This window comes from Trachypithecus francoisi, unplaced genomic scaffold, assembly GCF_009764315.1.
Source record: "Trachypithecus francoisi isolate TF-2019V2 unplaced genomic scaffold, Tfra_2.0 Lachesis_group18, whole genome shotgun sequence".
Classification (NCBI taxonomy): Eukaryota; Metazoa; Chordata; class Mammalia; order Primates; family Cercopithecidae; genus Trachypithecus; species Trachypithecus francoisi.
The window spans coordinates 40,572,358-40,591,783 of NW_022681463.1; the positions used below are offsets into that span (position 1 = coordinate 40,572,358).

Sequence of the window (19,426 nt, forward strand, 5' to 3'; positions counted from 1 at the left end):
ACTAAAATAGAGGACTAAAGAAACTTCCTAGTTACATACTTTAAATAGCTACCTTCTTTTTTCTTTTCCTCTTTTCAATCTTTTATCTTCCATGTTAAGTCACTTGAGTAATAAACAACAGGAAACAAAACAAAAACAATCATGTGAATCATTATAATATATTGTCTAAGCCTCTGAAGGAGACTTTCCCAGCAAATAATAAATTGTGATAGCGGCCGGGTGCAGTGGCTAATGCCTGTAATCCCAGCATTTTGGGAGGCTGAGGCAGGTGGATGACCTGAGGTCAGGAGTTCAGGCCCAGCCTGGCTGAAATGATGAACTTCCGTGTCTACTAAAAATACAAAAATTAGCTGGGCATGGTGGTGGGCACCTGTAATCCCAACTACTTGGGAGGCTGAGGCACGAGAATCACTTGAACCCAGGAGGCAGAGGCTGCAGTGAGCTGAGATCGCGCCGTTGCACTCCAGCCTGGATGACAAGAGTGAAACTCTGTCTCAAAATAAATAAATAAATAAACAAATAAATAAATAAAATAAAATAAGGTAAGATAAAATAAAATAAAGCCGGGCGCTGTGGTTCATGCCTTTAATCCCAGCACTTTGGGAGCTCGAGGCGGGCCGATCACCTGAGGTCGGGAGTTGGAGACCAGCCTGACCAACATGGAGAAACACGGTCTTTACTAAAAATACAAAAGTAGCTGGGCATGCTGGCGCATACCTGTAATCCCAGCTACTCAGGAGGCTGAGGTAGGAGAATTGCTTGAACCTGGAGGCAGAGGTTGCGGTGAGCTGAAATCACGCCATTGCACTCCAGCCTGGGTAATAAGAGCGAAAATCCAACTCAAATAAATAAAATAAAATAAAATAAAACTGTGATAGTGAGTGGCGTCATACCATCAAAATGAATTTAGTTTTCTGTCTGTGATCACCAAGACATGCACCGAATTTTGCTGTACATTGCACAAAGAAATGTGGAGCGGAGTTTTTGGAAACTGTTCCTCTAGTTCTCATTCAGTACTGCACAGTGATTTAAAGCATGCCTGGTGGCTGTGTGGCTGCAGGATGGCAGTACTGTATGCGTTCTGGCAAGTGTGAAGCGAATTCTAGATCTTTCAAAATAATGTGTATTTTCAGGTGATCCTCCTGTATACTATCTGTAGAGATCTTGTTAGTTATTTAATTTTAAAAAGTAGCTCAAATCTATTAAATCAGTTTACTTCAGTTGCCTGGCACCTCATATTTTCTTAGAAATGAATACAATGAGAGAAATGCACAATGTACTTACAGACTAATACATTATTTTTAAATTCTGTGATGCAACTTAGCAGAACAAATTGTAAGTATTTTTGGCCAATTACTTTGTCTTATTCTTTGTAAATAAACACAAAGAATACATGGAAAACATTAAAATTAAGTCATAACATCATGTAATGTATTTAGTTATAAACTGAGAAAGATAGCAAAGGCAGCCTTGTAGTAACAAATGATTTTAAAATGCTGGCCTACCTGTAATGTTTATTAAATATTATATATACCCAGATATTCTCTTCATAATCAAAATATAGTAGCAGCACTCTAAGTGGAACCTAACTGTCATGAAAATCTCTTTTTCTCTGAATCTTCTTTTGAAGAAATGAAGGAAGAGAAATCTGTTCTTTAAAAATGGATGGTCTGTTGAATTACTGCAATATGAATTAAATTTTCTTTTTTAAAAAAAATTTAAAAACAACCTTTTCATGAGAAAAGATTTTCCAAGGACTTAATATAAATTATGTGTAAGAATGGGATAGGTTTATGAATATCATGATATAAAGAAGTAAATCATTTCTTGATAAAATAATAACATTGCAAGTTCACTAAATGCTAATGCTATCCTTAAAACTTTATTCTCACAGAAGAGAGCTGCTTCGGGGAAGAGATCTCTGGCTAAGCTGTAGTCTTGCCTTTTAAAATTATTACTTGTTCTTTCTTCTTTACATGTCAAGTTGTAAGCTTAACATTTTTGGCCAAGGCTAGTCTTTAGCTGTTATTTCCATGTGAGGTCTTAGGTTAATGTTTTTTTTTTTTTTTTTTTTGAGACGGAGTCTCGCTCTGTCGCCCAGGCTGGAGTACAGTGGCCGGATCTCAGCTCACTGCAAGCTCCGCCTCCTGGGCTTACGCCATTCTCCTGCCTCAGCCTCCCAAGTAGCTGGGACTACAGGCGCCTGCCACCTCGCCCGGCTAGTTTTTTGTATTTTTTTTTAGTAGAGACGGGGTTTCACCGTGTTAGCCAGGATGGTCTCGATCTCCTGACGTCGTGATCCGCCCGTCTCGGCCTCCCAAAGTGCTGGGATTACAGGCTTGAGCCACCGCGCCCGGCCCTTGAGCCACCGCGCCCGGCCAGGTTAATGTTAAATCATCTGTGAGTTTCTACTGTGGCGGCTGTTAGTGTAAAGTGGTTTCTGGTTGTGCTTGGTATTGCTTAGAAATTCATTGTTAGTAATTTTTGTTGTTTTTTTTTGAGATGGAGTTTCACTTTGTTGCCCAGGCTGGAGTGCAGTGGCTCGATCTTGGCTCACTGCAACCTCCACCTCCCGGGTTCAAGCGAGTCTCCTGCCTCAGCCTCCTGAGTAGCTGGGATTACAGGCTCCTGCCACCATGGCCGGCTAATTTTTGTATTTTTAGTAGAGACGGGGTTTAAAAGAACTAGAATTTGCTTCATGCTTGTCAGAATGTACACAGTGCTGCCATACTGTGGCCACACTGTCACCAGACCTGTTTTAAACCACTGCAGTACTGAATTAGAACTAGAGGAAAAGTCTCTGAAAACTCTTCTCCACCTCCCCAAGTGTTGGGATTACAGGTACGAGCCACTGCACCTGGCCCGTTGTTAGTAATTTTAATGCCAAGATCACTAATGGAGCTGTTGATTTTGGTGGAGAGGTTTTTCATCTAGTTTCAATCATTTCAATGATCCAAGGTTTCTTGTAGGCAGGAACACATCTCCTTGAAAAGATTTAAGTTCAGAGCCTGCTTGGGAAGAGGTGAAGTGTAATGCATTATCTGCCCCTGGATCTCTGTTGCTGGATCTCTGTTTAATCCCTTCCCTTATCATTTTCCTTAGGTCTCTACCCGCCAAGAGCCAAGCTGGTAATACAGAGGCATCTCTCGTCACTGACAGATAATGAACAAGCTGACATCTTTGAAAGAGTTCAGGTAACATTATTTGTAGGTGTCATAAATAAGACATAAGGAATGAGAATTGAATCCTGTTTTATGCATTCCTGTTTTCATTCTGCTGCCTAGAGTTAAAGATGCATGACCTAGAGTACTATTGGGTAGTATAGAATGCCATGGTATTTTTGCTTCTGAGCTAAGTTAAAACTCTTAGCTTTGTTTACGTTTGTCTGCCAGACGGAATAAAAGGAGAGAAGCTATGTTGCCATAGTGTTCTTTTGGTTTGTCTGTTCAACAGAAAATGAAGCCAGCCAGTGACCAGGAAGAAAATGAACTTGTGATTTTACACCTGAGGCAGATGTGTGAGGCCAAGCAGAAGACCCACGTGCATATTGGGGAAGGCCCTTCGGTGAGAAGATACTTCCTCCTTCGCCGACTTTTGTTGTTGTTTATGGATTTTCTTAATTCTTCCCTTTGTACTGTCAGGTTCTTTAGGGCTAAAGTCCTATCAGAGTTTCCTGTGATGCCCCCCCAGCACTTTGGTAGTTTTATAAGGATTTTTTCTTTTTTTTTTTTTAAGCCAGAGTTTCACTCTTATTGCCTGGGCTGGAGTGCAATGGCACTGTCTCGGCTCACTGCAACCTCCGCCTCCCACGTTCAAGTGATTCTCCTGCCTCAGCTTCCCGGGTAGCTGGGACTACAGGCATGCGCCACCGCACCCAGCTAATTTTGTATTTTTGGTAGAGACAGGGTTTCTCCATGTTGGCCAGCCTGCTCTTGAACTCCCGACTTCAGGTGATCTGCCTGCCTCAGCCTCCCAAAGTGCTGGGATTACAGGCATGAGCCACCGTGCCCGGCCGTTTTATAGGGAATTTTAGCAGGCACTGATACATTGAGCTAACTAATGATGGTCTTAAAATGTAAAAAAATTTGTGGGTTTTGGTTAAAAAAAAGCATTAATAGTACATGTTCATGATTTAGAATGAATGTACATTATTTTTAGTTATATTAATCTATTATTTTATTTCTAATTCATATGAACATTTTATTTCATCAAAAGTGGAGATAGCCCAAATGGTGAAACAGCAGTAATATCGTGTAAATGATACCCTAGCTGCAAACTGAGGGTTGGTATTTTTGTGCATGTGGTTTAGAATTTATCCTCTGCTGCATATAGAAGAAGCAGGACTACCAGCAGTAACATCAAAGGGGATAATGAAATATTTAGTCTTGATAACACTATTTCAGGTTGTGTCTTTATTTCACTATATTCAGAACAAATCACATATCGTTAGTACACAGTCCTTCATTTAGTCACAGAAAAGCATTTCTTGAGAACCTTCTATGAGTTAAACTATGTGATGGAAAAGGGTGACAAAAAAAACTGATGAATGAATCATGGGCCCTCCAGAGAACAGCTCAAATATTTGAAAGGGGGATGCAAACAGATCAATAGATACATAGAAAAAATTCAATAAATGGCTTAAAAAAAGAATCTGTATCAATTTTAAGTTAAGTTTTGTATCGGGTATAAGGTGAGGTCCAGCTTCATTCTTTTGCCATTGAGTATGATGTTAGATGTGAGTTTTTTTTGTATATGGCCTTTATCACTATGAGGAATTTTTCTTCTATTCCTAGTTCAAGTGTTTTTATCATGAGAGGGTATTGGACTTTGTCAAATGCTTTTACTGTATCAACTGTCATGGGAGTTTGTTGTACAGATTTTAGCAACACTATTCACAATAGCAAAGACATGGAATCAACATAAATGCCCATCAATGATAGGCTGCATAAAGAAAATGTGATACATATACACCATGGAAAGTTAAAAACGTGTGTATATTAAAGCACACTGTCAGGAGTATGAAAAAACACCCTCACAGAGTGGGAGAAAATACCTACAAACCACTTATGCAATGAGGGTTTACTATTCAGAATATATAAAGAACTCTGACTCAATGACAGAAAAAAAAAAAAACATCTCTGGTGAGCACAAAAGTAGCTATGTTTTTGCTTTGGAGCTGGAGTGGAGAGTAAGAGAAGAGGAGATTAAAGAGGAAGGACATTTGGGGGAGCTGGAATTTTAGAAGAGATAAACTTAGCTGTCAGAACAGTTGAGGAACTGTACTTTTGGGCTGGGCGCAGTGGCTCATGCCTGTAATCCCAGCACTTCAGGAGGCTGAAGCAGGCAGATCGTGAGGTCAGGAGTTCGAGAGTCTGGCCAATATAGTGAAACCCCGTCTCTACTAAAAAATACAAAAAAAAATTAGCCAGTGTGGTGGTGGGCACCTGTAATCCTAGCTACTCAGGAGGCTGAGGAGGGAGAATCATGTGAACCTGGGAGGCAGAGGTTGCAGTGAGCCGAGATCACACCCCTGCACTCCCCAGAGGACAGTGAGACTCTGTCTCAAAAAAAGAGAAAGAAGGGAGGGGGGAGGGGGGGAGGGGGGGAGGGGGGAGGGAGGGAGGGAGGAATATTGAGCATAAAGTTATGTAGTGGTGCTGGTTTTGAGGTCGTGCTTGGGGGTTGGTGGGGGAAACGGCTGGGATAATAGGCAGAATGAGATGAGGAAGGGCCTTAAGTTACTGGCAGGCCTGACTTTGTCATGGAAGGATTTGAAGTAAGGGAGTGAGAAGATCAGATTTGCACCACAAAGAGAAATTTCTGCTGTTCTTCTGATGGTAGATTTATTTGTTGGGAAGGTTGCTGGGTGAGGGGGTTAGGACAAAGTCATATTCTCCAGTTGGGAGAATGTTTTGATAGAATATGTGATAAGTGATTTAATTATTGCAGAAATCTTTATCGAGTACAGACTATGTACTAGGAAACAGTGATGAATAATGGTGACCCTGTCCTGCCATCTTAACTGTTTAGGAGGAGAAAACAACATGAAACCAAATACATTAAACTATGATATGATTGGTATAATGATGTATGCACAAGTTAGAGGTAGCATTGATACATAAATAGCTTGAATAATTCTGTCTTTTTTTTTTTTTTTCTGAGACGGAGTCTCGCTCTGTCGCCCAGGCTGGAGTGCAGTGGCCAGATCTCAGCTCACTGCAAGCTCCGCCTCCCGGGTTTACGCCATTCTCTCGCCTCAGCCTCCCGAGTAGCTGGGACTACAGGCGCCCGCCATCTCGCCCGGCTAATTTTGTATTTTTTTAGTAGAGACGGGGTTTCACCGTGTTAGCCAGGATGGTCGTCTTGATCTCCTGACCTCGTGATCCGCCCGTCTCGGCCTCCCAAAGTGCTGGGATTACAGGCTTGAGCCACCGCCCGGCCGAATAATTCTGTCTTGAAGCATTTATTTAACTCAGGAGAGAGACCAAGCTAGAGCCCTAGAGAAGTGAGGAAGGAACTAAGTGAAGAGCTATTTAGGCAGCATAATCTTTAGGACTTAGTGACTGACTGGAAGAATTTGTAAAGGAAGGGAGAGGGAGTTGCTGTGAACAACGTCATGGTTTCCCATGTGGGGAAATTTGATGAAACGGAGCCTGGAAATACAGAAAGCAGACGAGAGTGGGGCAGTGGATGAGAATAAAAAATAAGAGTTCAATGTGGAAATATGTTTGAGATTCAATTAGAAAAATGGATTTGGTGCCTATAGAGGAATTTGAGGTGGTAAGTATGGAGGTTGATACATTTGGTGCCTATTGAGGAATTTGAGTATAAATATGGAAGACATGAACTTTGATGTGGACCTGAAGTTCAAGGAGGATGTACACGAGATGCAGTTAAAAGTAATGGCAAGTAATATTTTAACTAAATACATGCACTGACTTTCTCTTCCTTAAGCAATCCACCCTTTAGGATTTTGCCAACAACTATCCCCAGTTCTGGGGAAGTCTTCAACCCTTTCTTCTGCCTGTCTGAATCCTGTGTATTCTTTTCTTCATATTTAGACCCACAGTCAATCTTCCTGCTTTCGTATTTGATACTTACATGTGCTTTGTGTTGCTGTTCCCTCCCCAAACAAATCACAAGGTTTCTCGCTTGAAAGGTTTTTGCTGCTAAGGACCATGTAGCTGCTTACTTCAATGGATAAAATACATAGAGAAGCTAATATAGTGGACACATTGTAGATTCTCACACAGTTTGGTTCTATACTTGTGATCTAAGAGATAAATGACCCACTCACAAATGAAAATGGAATTATAACAGAGGCATTACCAGAATCCAGTTTTGTTTGGAAAATGCTTTGTTCTTTGGAACTTGTGTTCTGTGTTTTCCTTGGTAATTTGGATATACAATATCTATCTTGGAAGGGATGGTTATAGATGTTAATCAGAGTTGCAGCAGTAAAAATTGACATCTCAAGTATAATTTTTGCTAAATGCAGCAGGAATGTATTCATGGAAAGGAAAGGCATGAAGGAAATATTTTACATCTGTCTTTTTATTACATACAATATGAAAAATTAAACCCCCTTCCTTATAATCATTGTTTTCACAGTGTGGGACTTAAATTATTACTTAATAATAGAGCTACTGAAGAATTCTTGTGATTTTTAATAGCTTAGTCTTAAGCCTATAATTAAAGTCTCATTTAACCTTAAGTATTTCCAAACTAAAATGTGTCTGTTTTTCTTTTTTTAGACTATTTCAAATAATACAATCCCAGAAAATGCAACAAGCAGTGGAAGGTTCAAACTTGACATTCTGAAAAATAAAGCTAAGAGATCCTTAACTAGCTCCCTGGAAAATATCTTCTCAAGGGTAAGATTGCGCTGATGGTCTTTTAAGTATGCACATTTGTGTTTTCTAACAGTTGAGCTTCAGTCTCACAGATTTCCTTAAAAAAAAAAAAAAAAAAAAAGCCTAAGATAACTTTTAAAAATTAGTTAACAAGTGTTCTTTTTTGTTTGTTTGTTTGTTTTGTTTTTTTGAGATGGAGTTTCACTCTTGTCACCCAAGTTGGAGTGCAGTGGTAAGATCTCAGCTCACTGCAACCTCTGCCTCCTGGGTTCAAGCAATTCTCCTGCCTCAGCCTCTTGAGTAGCAGAGATTTCCTGCCTCAGCCTCTCAAGTAGCAGAGATTACAGACATACACCACCATGCCTGGCTAATTTTTGTACTTTTAGTAGAGACAGGTTTTCACCATGTTGGTCATGTTGTTCTCGAACTCCTGACCTCAAGTGATCCACCTGCCTTGGCCTCCCAAAGTGCTAGCATTACAGGTGTGAGAGCCACCGTGCCCAGCTCAAAATGATCTTTTTTTTTTTTTCCTTTTCTTTGAGACAGAGTCTTGCTCTGTCACCAGCCTGGAGTGCAGTGGCACGATCTTGGCTCACTGCAACCTCCACCTCCCGGGTTCGAGTGATTCTCTTGCCTCTGCCTCCTGAGTAGCTGGGACTACAGGTGCACACCACCACTCCCGGCTAATTTTTATATTTTTAGTAGAGATGGGGTTTCACCAGGATGGTCTTGATCTCTTGACCTTCTGATCTGCCTGCCTCGGCCTCCCAAAGTATTGGGATTACAGGCGTGAGCCAACATGCCCGGCCCAAAATGATCTTTCAAAATAAGTTTCCTTCTCAGATCGAGATTTGTTCTGGGGCCTTTATGTGAATTTGAGCAATAGAGATTTAGTAGTAGAAATACATATGTATAGAAAAGGGGAAATAGAATCTTGATGCTCAATACTGTCAGAACTTTAAAAATCATTTCCCATAGAAAGTTATAAAGAAATTATTTTTTTGCCCATTGTATTAGTTCATTCTTGCATTGCTATAAAGAAATACCTGAAACTGGGTAATTTGTAAAGAAAAGAGGTTTCATTGGCTCACAGTTCTGCGGGTTATACGGGAAGCATAGTGGCTTCTGCTTCTGGAGAGGCCTCAGGAAGCTTCCAATCATGGTGGAAGGCAAAGGGGGAGCGAGACATCTCACATGGCGCGAGCATTAACAAGAGAGAGAGAATGAGGAGGTGCTGAACACTTTTAAGCAATCAGATCTCATGAGAACTCACTATCATGAGAACAGCACCAAGGGGATGGTGCTGATGGTGCTAAACCATTCCTAAGAAATCCATCCCCCGTGATCCAGTCACCTCCCACCAGGCCCCACCTCCAACATTGGAAATTACAATCTGACATGAGATTTGGGCAGGGACACAGATCCAAACCATATCACTCATTCTTAGAAACTTAGAGGCTAAGTGCTGAAAAAAGTATAAATTAATGGAAATTTATATATTCCATTTAGTAAGTGTATATATTCCATTTTAAAATAAGTGAAAGTGTTCCCCTTCAACTTTATTTTCCTCTTCCTGAACAATTCTGCCTTAGAGCTATTAGGTGAGGTCAACCTACATGGGTGTTTTGGGCTGTGACATGGGGGACCCATGGTGGCTCAGAGCAGGGAGACTGTCCATATGGGGTGTGGAATGTGGGGGTGGCTCGATGCAGGGTGGGGGAGCCTCTTGCAGTGGCGAGGGAATCCGCAGAGAAGGGGAACCTGGTTTGGGAGGTCGCAGGAGGCAGCATACTGGCAGAAGGAAGGCCCAGTGTGGGTGTCAGCGTCACAGTGGAGGGGAGCGGGCATTCACAGGGATGAGTGCCTGAGCAGGCTGAGGATGTGCATGTGTTGGGATGGCAGCCGCAGCATGGAGTGGCACAGCCTGAGTGGGATGAGGACAGTGTCTGTGCAGTGGTCATTGTGGAGATGGGTTACATACACACAGGGACTGATGAAGTAAGTAAATGTCTTAAGGAGAGTGGAATCCAGGGAGAAAGAAATTACTAATATGAAAAGGGTAGAAATTAGAATGAACCCTGCATTGGATTCAGCTGGGAGGTATCACATTAAAGAACTTACTCACGTAACCAAATACCACCTGTTCCCTCCTGGCCAACATGGTAAAACCCTGTCTCTACTAAAAATACAAAAAAATGAGCCGGGCATGGTGTTGCATGTCTGTAATCCCAGCTATTCAGGAGGCTGAGGCATGAGAATCACTTGAACTGAGGAGGCAGGGGTTGCAGTGAGCTGAGATCATGCCACTGCAGTCCAGCCTGGGAGACAGATTGAGACCCTTTCTAAAACAAACAAACAAAAAAACCCACCTGTTCCCCCAGTAACCTATGGAAATAAAAAAATTACAAAAATAAAACTTGGAGGTATCAGTATAAAATCATGATATTTATATACATTAAATATAAACATACAATCATATAGAAATATATGTGCAAATATAAAAATATGTAAATATAAACATAGGTATATATGTATATGTTCTACTAGACAGAACCAAGATTCTGAGAAACATGGCTAATTTCAGGACTGCAGGAAAAGTACAAGATGAGCCCAGAACATCTTGGTGTTCTAGATAGTAGGAAAATGTTCGAAGACAAATGGTGATGTGTCATAAGGACATAAAAACCTTGAAAGGGCTCCCACTGAGAAAATACGAGCATTGACATAAATGATAGCCACAGATAATCTAACTTATAAAATGGGAAACTGTTTTCTGATACAAAAAATAAATGAATATATTGAAAGTTTGATCATAAAGAAGATATTTGCTGTATGTAATTAATATTTATGAATTACTAATGGGAAAATAACTTTACAATGGAGAAGGCTGGCAGACACCACCAAGTGATCAAATTGAACATCATCAGCAATGGGACAAATTGCAGCCCTGTGCCACCTGATATAAAGAAACAGCACTGCTTCTGTGGTATTCCTGACAAATAGGCAGTGCCTGAATCTAATCATGGGAAATGTCAACAAACCCACATTGAGGTGGAGTCTACAAAATAACAAGCCTGTTATCTTCAAGAAAGCCAAGAACAGGTTAAGAATATCAAGTGGAATGGTAGATTGTGAATCAAATCCTTTTGCCCTAAAAGCCATTATTGGGACAACCAGTGCAATTGGAGTGAAGTCTGAAGATTCAATAGTATTATACTGCATCAATGTCAGTATCCTGGTTTTGAACGTTGTATTTTAGTTATATTGGAGAATTCCTTGTTATAGAAAATACACAGTAAAGTATTTCAGGGTGATGGAGCTTTATATTGGCAACTTATGTGAAAATGGTTGTGGGAAAAAATATTTTTGTACTAATAACTTGCCTCCGCATTTGAGATTGCCTCAAAATAAAAAAAGAGAAACAAAGTGATCGTTTTAAACATGCTTATCACACATACCTCACAAAGCCCACCGAGGGTGTTTTTTTAAATTTATTTTTTCTGCTTGCTGTTTTCATGTGTTAATAAATAGCTCAGGTTATTAATGAATCAGAAATACTGCCATTGTAGGATCATCAATAAGGGCTCTTTTCTGTACCCAGCACACTGCCTGTGAAAACCAAGTAGTAGGACTGGTTGGGTGGTGGGTGTTTTAACTCCTATGAACAAAGTTTCAAAATGTACCCTTGATGACTTTTTTAAGTCTCTTGGCCTTTATGTGAATATACAAATAAAATTTCACCTTCAGTGTATAAGTGTCTTCCTTAGTGATCTCTCAGTGCCTTTAAAGAGGCAAATTAGTGATATAAATTCTTAGACTTTGAGAGGAACTTTGAATTAACCATTGAACTCTATTTGCAAATGCGTATTGTTTTTAAAAACATTATTTCCACGTGTTTAACCTTAATAGCATTATAGGAATATGTTTAAATAGTTGGATACATTTTGATTTTTTCCATGTTTGTGCAATAGAGCATTAGGACATAGTAACTTCTGATATGCAGCGTTCCTTGTTTTGTTTCTTTGTTACGGCTCAAAATACTTTTCTAGTTATTTCTCTTAATGATAGAGATACTTTTAACTTTAACGGAAGCCCTGCAGCAAGCGTGATCGATTGTGAATGCCATTATTTTATTAGTGGAAAACTGAATCTCAGAAAAGAACATCTAGGAGATTTGTCAGAAGTATGCCAACACAAATTTCATAAAATATTTATACCTTTTTCCTTCAAAATTTATAAATTAGTAAAATCCTGGTCCTTACTCCAGACCTACTTAATCAGAAACTCTGGGGTTGGGGTCCAGTAATTTGGGGTTCAACAAGCTCTCCAGCTGATGCTGATGCAGTTACACTTAAGGTACGTGTAATTCTTAAAGCACCAGCATCAGAAACAGCATCAGCTACCTGAATTGAACACAGTGTTTAGTGAAAATTTTAGCAGAGAAGACCATTTAAGTAGGTGTCAGGGTACCTGAATGTAATACCTGGCCCTAGCCAATTTTATATTTATGATCTTGGATGAATTATTTGCCTTTTCTAAGCCATAGTTTTCCCATTTGTGAAATGGATATATTAATATCTGCTTGCCTCATGTAATTGTGAGGATTAAATGTTAGTATGTTAGGGAAATATCACATCATAGATATGAGGTAGTATATTCAGTGGTAAGCTCAAAAGCTCTGTCATTTACAAAATGGCAAAGGGTATTTAGGGTGATACTTTATCTCCATTTAGTACCTTGGCATCCTGCATAATACTTGCAGTGCCAACTTTGAAGTCTTTTTCTCATGCCTTCAATTGCTGTAATGACATTTTCAGCAAGGGCACAGCCAATCTGTTCTGATCAAGGTGGATACCATAGCTTTTGTTTCCCAGAGTGATGCCAAATGACATAAATGTTGCGACGTAACAAGGTCTTGCTTGTACCATGTGCAACAGAGTGCACTTTTTGGGCAGGTTGGCAGCTCCCCATGTTGTATAAAAGGTTACACAGCAAAAGGGCAAAAGGGGTTTTGTGTACTTCTAAAACTTGTCTTTTTTTTTTTTTTTTTTTCCTGCTGAGTTGTATAGTAGAAAATTCACACTCCAGTTTTGGAGTTTAGCTCATAATTGCTGCCATTTTTAAATGTCAAAATATTTTATTTAGCTAACTATAGTTGTTTATGAAATAGGATCCATTTTTTAAATGCCAAGAAGCTCAGCTCATTAACCACTAAAAAGCGGGTCCAAGAGAAAGGGCCTGCCACATGAATTAGTGAATCATAATGTCGAACAACAGAAAAAGCTGTCTGTTCAGAGGTGAAAATCAGAATCATGTAATGGCTATCTGTTGCTTTTTTTTTTTTCAGTTGTTTTCCAAAATGGAAATATTTACTAATATAAATGTTATTTTATTTTTTTGAGATAGGGTCTTGCTCTGTCACCCAGGCTGGAGTGCAGTGGTGTGATCATAGCTCACTGCAGCCTCAAACTCCTGGGCTCAAACAGTCTTCCCGCCTCAGCCTCCCAAGTAGCTAGGACCACGGGCACATACCACCAGGCCTGGCTAATTTTATTTTTGTTTTTTTGTAGAGACAAGGTCTTACCATGTTGCCCAGGCTAGTCTCGAACTCCTGTTGTCAAGCAATCCTGCCACCTCAGCTTCCTAAAGTGCTAGGATTACAGGCATGAGCCACCATGCCAAGCCAATATTTACTAATATAAGTGCAAGTTATTTTGAAAATAGTACCCATTTTCTACTTTCTTCAGAATAATGTCCATTGTCTTAACTTGTTGAAATGTGTGAAGTGGTAGAGTATAACTTTAAAGTAACTTTGTTTTTCTTTGTGCATAAAAAAAGCATATGTGGGTAAAACACCACTATGTGTAAAATAGGTGATTTCAGTTGCTTTGCTAATAATAGGAATGGTTTGATACCCATCTGACTACTTTGTCTGTTATGACCAAATAACCTGTCTGAGATAACCAGGCAGGTGGGCATGTAAGTAGCGCTAAAAATAACAGAAAGCAATCTTGTCTTTACTATATTTTCCTCTTGGCTACACACACTAATCCAATAATTTGTTAGCCACAAATAGAGTTTTTATTATTGGAAGGATGCCAATTATAACATAGAACTGAAGAACTGAAAAGAATTTGATGATGTTCTAGGACATTTACAAAATTCCATGTAACCTCTGTAGGCTAATTAGCTTTATTTGTAATTCTCTTTTTCACAGTGTGTTAGTTTAGGGATGTAGTAGTAACAGCTCAGGAACTTCACTTGCAAATCCTGTGTCAAAATTGCTGCCCTTTTCTTTTAACTAGCTGTGTAAACTTGGACAATGTAATCTGTCAGAACTTCAGTCTCTGTATCTGTGAAGACGGTCTAAATAACCATACTGACCTCACAATTGGTATGAGGATTAAGTGAGCTAATGCACTGTAAAATGCTTAACGTAGTATATGGCACATGATAAGCGTTCAACAATACTAGGTGCAGCTATCAATTTTATTATTGTTTTAGTTATTATATAGTAAGCCATTGGAGATAAAGCTGTAATATATGCAGATAGGAATAAATATTGCTTTATGAAACAAGGTTGGATGTCATAAATAAAACATAGTCATCTGAAAAGAAGAAAGAACTGTTAAACTTTCTGATAGTAGATGTAAAAAGAAAAATTCAAGAGAAGGCTAGGAAACTTCAGAAAATGGAGCAAAATTCAAAGAAATGGAAAATAGGAGAACAAGGTAAAAAATTAAAGGATCTGTCCAGAACCTAAACAGTAGGAGTTCCAGTAAGAAAAAATGCGTGCAAGGAAGTTTTTAAAGAAATAATTTAAAAAATTTATCAGAGCTAAAGAGCATGAGTTTCCAGATTTAGTGAACTCAGAAAGTGCACAACTGAGTGACTGCATAAAAGTCATGTTAAGGCATGTTGTTGTGAAATTTCACAATGCCAAAGGGCAAACTTAGATTCTGTTCCAAAGAGAAACAGCAGGTCAGCCACACAGGCTCTAGAGTCACAATGGCTTTAGACTTCTGAACCAAAGGACATTTGAGCAATGCTAAGATATTTGGAAGCAAAATTTCTAACCACTACAATATACAATATTCAGCCAAACTATTAGTGAAATGCAAGCATAGACTAATGACATTTATGGGCATGTACATTTTTAAAAAAATTTAGTTCCCATTCTCCCTTTCTCAGAAAGCACCTGGAGAATGTGCCTTACCAAAATGAGGAAGTAAACAAAAAAAGGAGAAGACATGGGACCAAGGAAGCAGAAATTCCAACAGAGGAGGGGGTCAAAGGAAATTTCTAGGTTGATAGTGAAGGAAAATCCTAGGAAACTTTGTAGAGCAAGCCTACATTGTAACACGTCCAGTCCAGATTGGGGCAGAAACACAGAGGTCTCCATAATGGTTGCTTTAAAAAAAAAAAGAAGGAGGGGGAGGGGGAGGGGAAGGGAGAGGGAGAGGGAGATTGATGGTTTATGTGGTGATGTTTGGACCATATTGTGAACTGTTGGAGAGTTTTGTAATATATTTGTGATTGCTCAGGTAGCCACTGACTCCATGAAAAACAATATACAAGATATGAGGTGTAATCAGACATAATCGTAGTAAAATATGTAGCTCAGCTGCAAACAATATTAACAGTCATAATAATCTAAGCACAAAGTACTGATTTAACCAAAATTCGTGATGTAACTATATTGAAGGAAGAAGGGAAGAAAGGTGTGTGTGTGTGTGTGTGTGTGTGTGTGTGTGTGTGTGTGTGTGGTGGAACTGGGTATATAATGAAGTAAGAATATTAAAGTTTCATCTTCCAGAATTAGGAAGTCAACAGATAGTTTCTAAAATGGAAAGCATAAGGAACAGCAGGATAAGCTTGAATACCAGAAATATCGATATAAATAATGTCAAGGTTTGCTTTTGGGGAGTGGGATTCAGTGTGCGAGAGAGGGGGTAGATGACCACCACTTTTCATTATAAACTTGATAGCACAGTTTCACTTTGGAAACTTTGTGCTGATATTATTTTCATTAAAAATTAAAATGAAATTCAACCCCCTCTTGCCCCCGACCCCCAAATAAACCTAAGAATGTTTGCAGACAGAGTTGAAGCCTGGAAAGTACTAATTGTTAAAAAATTTCACAGGGTCACTGTCACATGGATCTAACTGGTGTTTCCACTCATTCTTTTTTAGAACTTCGCCACATGCTCTAGAGTTGTGTGGAACTCCTCAGTCTGTGTTTTGTCTTTTGAGACCTTGTAGATGATGAGGTTCCCAACCTGACTTGTATCCTCTTTCCTTCTACAGTTGGCCTCAGTCCCTTCCTATTTAAAGTGAGGGGGAACAGACAAAATGATCTCTTAGGTTCTTAGGTCTCTTAGATCTTAGGTGATCTCTTAGATCTGTTTCTGAGATCATTTATAAAATCCACATCAAAGGACTATGTGAAAAAAAATCGATAACCAATTCACTAATATTGAAGCAGACTGATATCTAGTCTTCCAAAATTAAATGATTTATTGAAATAGTTTGGCATTATGGAATAATGAATGAAGCAAAACCTTTAAATTTTAGAATGTGGTTTTCTTTTCCATGTGATTTTTAACTGATGTGTATTATAATCCTATAATGTGAATTATGATGTTTTGATCTAGGTTGTATGTATTAAGTCATTTTCTAGATAGCTTTTTTCATTTGTTTTGCTGTATCTTCCATATTTGAATCTGAGACAGAGTTAATGGGGCCCTTACTGAACTTATGAGTGAATAATGTGTAATCTTGTAACCAAACTAACTTCAAAAAGCTTGGCCTGAGTATCTAGTTATCTAATAGCTGATTTAGAAATAATGTAAATAGATCAGGAATGGTTCTTTTTACCGTGCTATAATGACTATTAATATAGCCAACACATTTAAGTGAACTACAAAAGGATCAATTTAATGGTAACATTAAGAGGCCAACTGGAACTACCTTATATAGTTTTGAAGTAAAAATTTAAATCACGTGAAGCACTTAATTTTATTCTTTTCACTCAGGGAGCTAACAGAATGAGAGGTCGGCTTGGAAGTGTGGACAGTTTTGAACGGTCCAACAGTCTTGCTTCAGAGAAGGTATCTAACTAGAGCTTATTTACACTAATTACAGCTTAACAAAGTCAGCACTGATATGGTAATATGCATGCTCCATTATTTTATTATGAATGCTTTATAGCTTTTTAAAAAATAAATATTTGAGACTTTATTATTTTAAATAAGAAGATTCTAGGCATTAGCATGTAGTTCCTTATTCCCTTACAGGCTAACTGTGCTGTGTTAGGCTTTTTATTGTTTGGAGATAGTGTGCTTTGGACAACAGTATTTGAGCAACTATTGATCCAACACCTTATAAAAAATGAGCCATAGATTACTAATTATATACTTGTACAGTGATTTTATTTGTTCCCTTCCTGTGTTACTTTTCCCCCCTCATTTATTTAAATCATTTAAACTGCAACATCAGGATCTTCTTTATCTCATAGACAACTCTCAGTAGGTTGGGTTTCCTGTTTCCTGCATAGTGCAGTATGTCACCTGAGGCACATGCAGCCTATTTTTTTAAATGGAAATATATTAAAATATTTCTGTTAAACTTTCTGTTGATGGAAGTGGGGACTTAGTCCAGCTATGAGTCTATTATCACTAACCCGTGTTTATCAAGCTGAATATTTCTACAGTGGTGCCTGTTCTGGAAAGTTTTAACAGCATACCTGTCTAAATTGAAAGATTTATGATTTCTACCCATGCAATATGAGATGCATTCCAGCATAGCTCGGTTTTCATTCATTTCCTGTTTTGCATGTGTTTTAAAAGAAATTTACCTCAGGGAACATGTAATTGAATAGAAACGTCCACAGTGAGGGAAGACACTTAACAGACTTTATTTTCCGGAAGGCTTTGCCATGAGACTTGGACACTTAGGCATTGTAATACTGTTTTGGCAGTACAGGAAGCATGCAATTGATATGTCACGGAAGCCAGGAGATACGGAAACACAGACTCCACCCTCTTTGGTCATGATCTTTTTTCGTCTCTCTGGCAACAGTGAGAGAAGTACAGTAGCTATAGCATTTCATGGCCAAGTGTCAGGGGAGAGAATACCTTTCACTTTTTTGTCATCCCTCTCACTTTCTGGCCTGTCTTTACGGATGCTGTCTTACAGCTGCTTATCCGAAGATAAGTGGGTTGTGGTGATACTGATTACAGCTGCTTATCAGAAGATAATGGGTTGTAGTGATACTGATTAGCCTACGGCATAAATTCAGTAAAAGGGGGAGAAAAAAAGCAGTTTTGTCATGACTCAGGAGGAAGATGAGGCACACTGTCACTTTTGAGTTCTGTGTTTTGGCAGGTCTGCCATGACCCACGTGGGAAATAAAGGGCTCCCTTCTGCCTGTGTTTCAGGACTACTCACCAGGGGACTCTCCACCAGGGACACCGCCAGCGTCCCCACTGTCCTCAGCTTGGCAAACGTTTCCCGAAGAGGATTCTGACTCCCCGCAGTTTCGAAGACGGGCACACACGTTCAGCCACCCACCTTCAAGCACAAAAAGAAAGCTGAATTTGCAGGATGGGAGGGCTCAGGGTGTGCGTTCCCCTCTGCTGAGGCAGAGCTCCAGCGAACAGTGCAGGTGAGTCTGACCCTCTCTCCAGAACGAGACCTGGATTCTCATGGCACACAGTTTTGATTACTCTGGAGTCAAGGTGGATTATGAATTTATGCTGTAGCCAACTTTCAGTTTTGAGAAACACCATAAAAACAATTTAAGTCACCTCATTTACTAGGGGAAACAGGCAAGGTTAAGGCATACCCAGAAAGAAGAGTTATTTCGTTTGGGTGGAAACTCTTTTTTTTTTTTTTTCCTTTCAGAAAAATGGAAAAAACGAGATAACCATGCAATTGTTTTGTCTGAAAACCTGCTGATAACATGTTACTCAGTGTCTTGATGATGGTTCTAGAGAAACAGAGTCAGCAGATTTGAAAATAGCATAGCAGTAGAACTTCCTGTTAGCTTACAATAAAATACCAGGGTTTTTAAAGTCCCCTGAGTTACTTTCATACATGAGATAATATTTGGCTATATTTTGTTACATAATAAATTAAAGCTAAATATGAAAATTGTTATAAATTGTATCTAGAATAAGGTGATATCTATAAAGAAGAATACATACACCGTAATTGACAGGCAGTGTCCACTTAGAAAAGATCTTGCACAGTATTTAAAACATAATTTAACAAAAAGTTGTTTGATATTTGGTGAGAAACAGTAAAGAGGATAAATGTGGAATGATTTTCTTCTTCCTGTGTAACACAGATCAGATTTATATCTTACAACTCGTTTTGTTTCTCTTATTTACGTATGAATTTGATACAGAAAATAGGGTTAAGTAAAGATGCTGGTTGGAGAGGAAAAGAAAAAACACAACTCAATGTAAAAGGAGAAGGCTAATTTTTATATCACGTGTTACAAAATTTGCCAGCATTTCTTTTAAGGACACGGTTTTATTTTCATTGTTTTCTGAATGATTCGAAATTTA

General features: G+C 39.0%; 1 protein-coding gene across 5 annotated transcripts in view; it reads left to right on the forward strand.

Annotated features, from left to right (window-relative positions):
• Positions 1 to 19,426, forward strand: part of TBC1D4 (TBC1 domain family member 4) — a 210,378-nt gene that overhangs the window by 149,377 nt on the left and 41,575 nt on the right. For 4 of the 5 annotated variants that reach the window (XM_033177546.1, XM_033177547.1, XM_033177548.1 and 1 more), the window contains exons 6-10: positions 3,103 to 3,194; positions 3,454 to 3,564; positions 7,755 to 7,874; positions 16,889 to 16,963; positions 18,293 to 18,519. In XM_033177546.1, the coding sequence (XP_033033437.1) occupies positions 3,103 to 3,194; positions 3,454 to 3,564; positions 7,755 to 7,874; positions 16,889 to 16,963; positions 18,293 to 18,519 (625 nt within the window). Of the gene's footprint in view, positions 1 to 3,102; positions 3,195 to 3,453; positions 3,565 to 7,754; positions 7,875 to 16,888; positions 16,964 to 17,948; positions 18,069 to 18,292; positions 18,520 to 19,426 lie in introns of those variants that run through there. The other variant, XM_033177550.1, reaches the window with a different exon arrangement.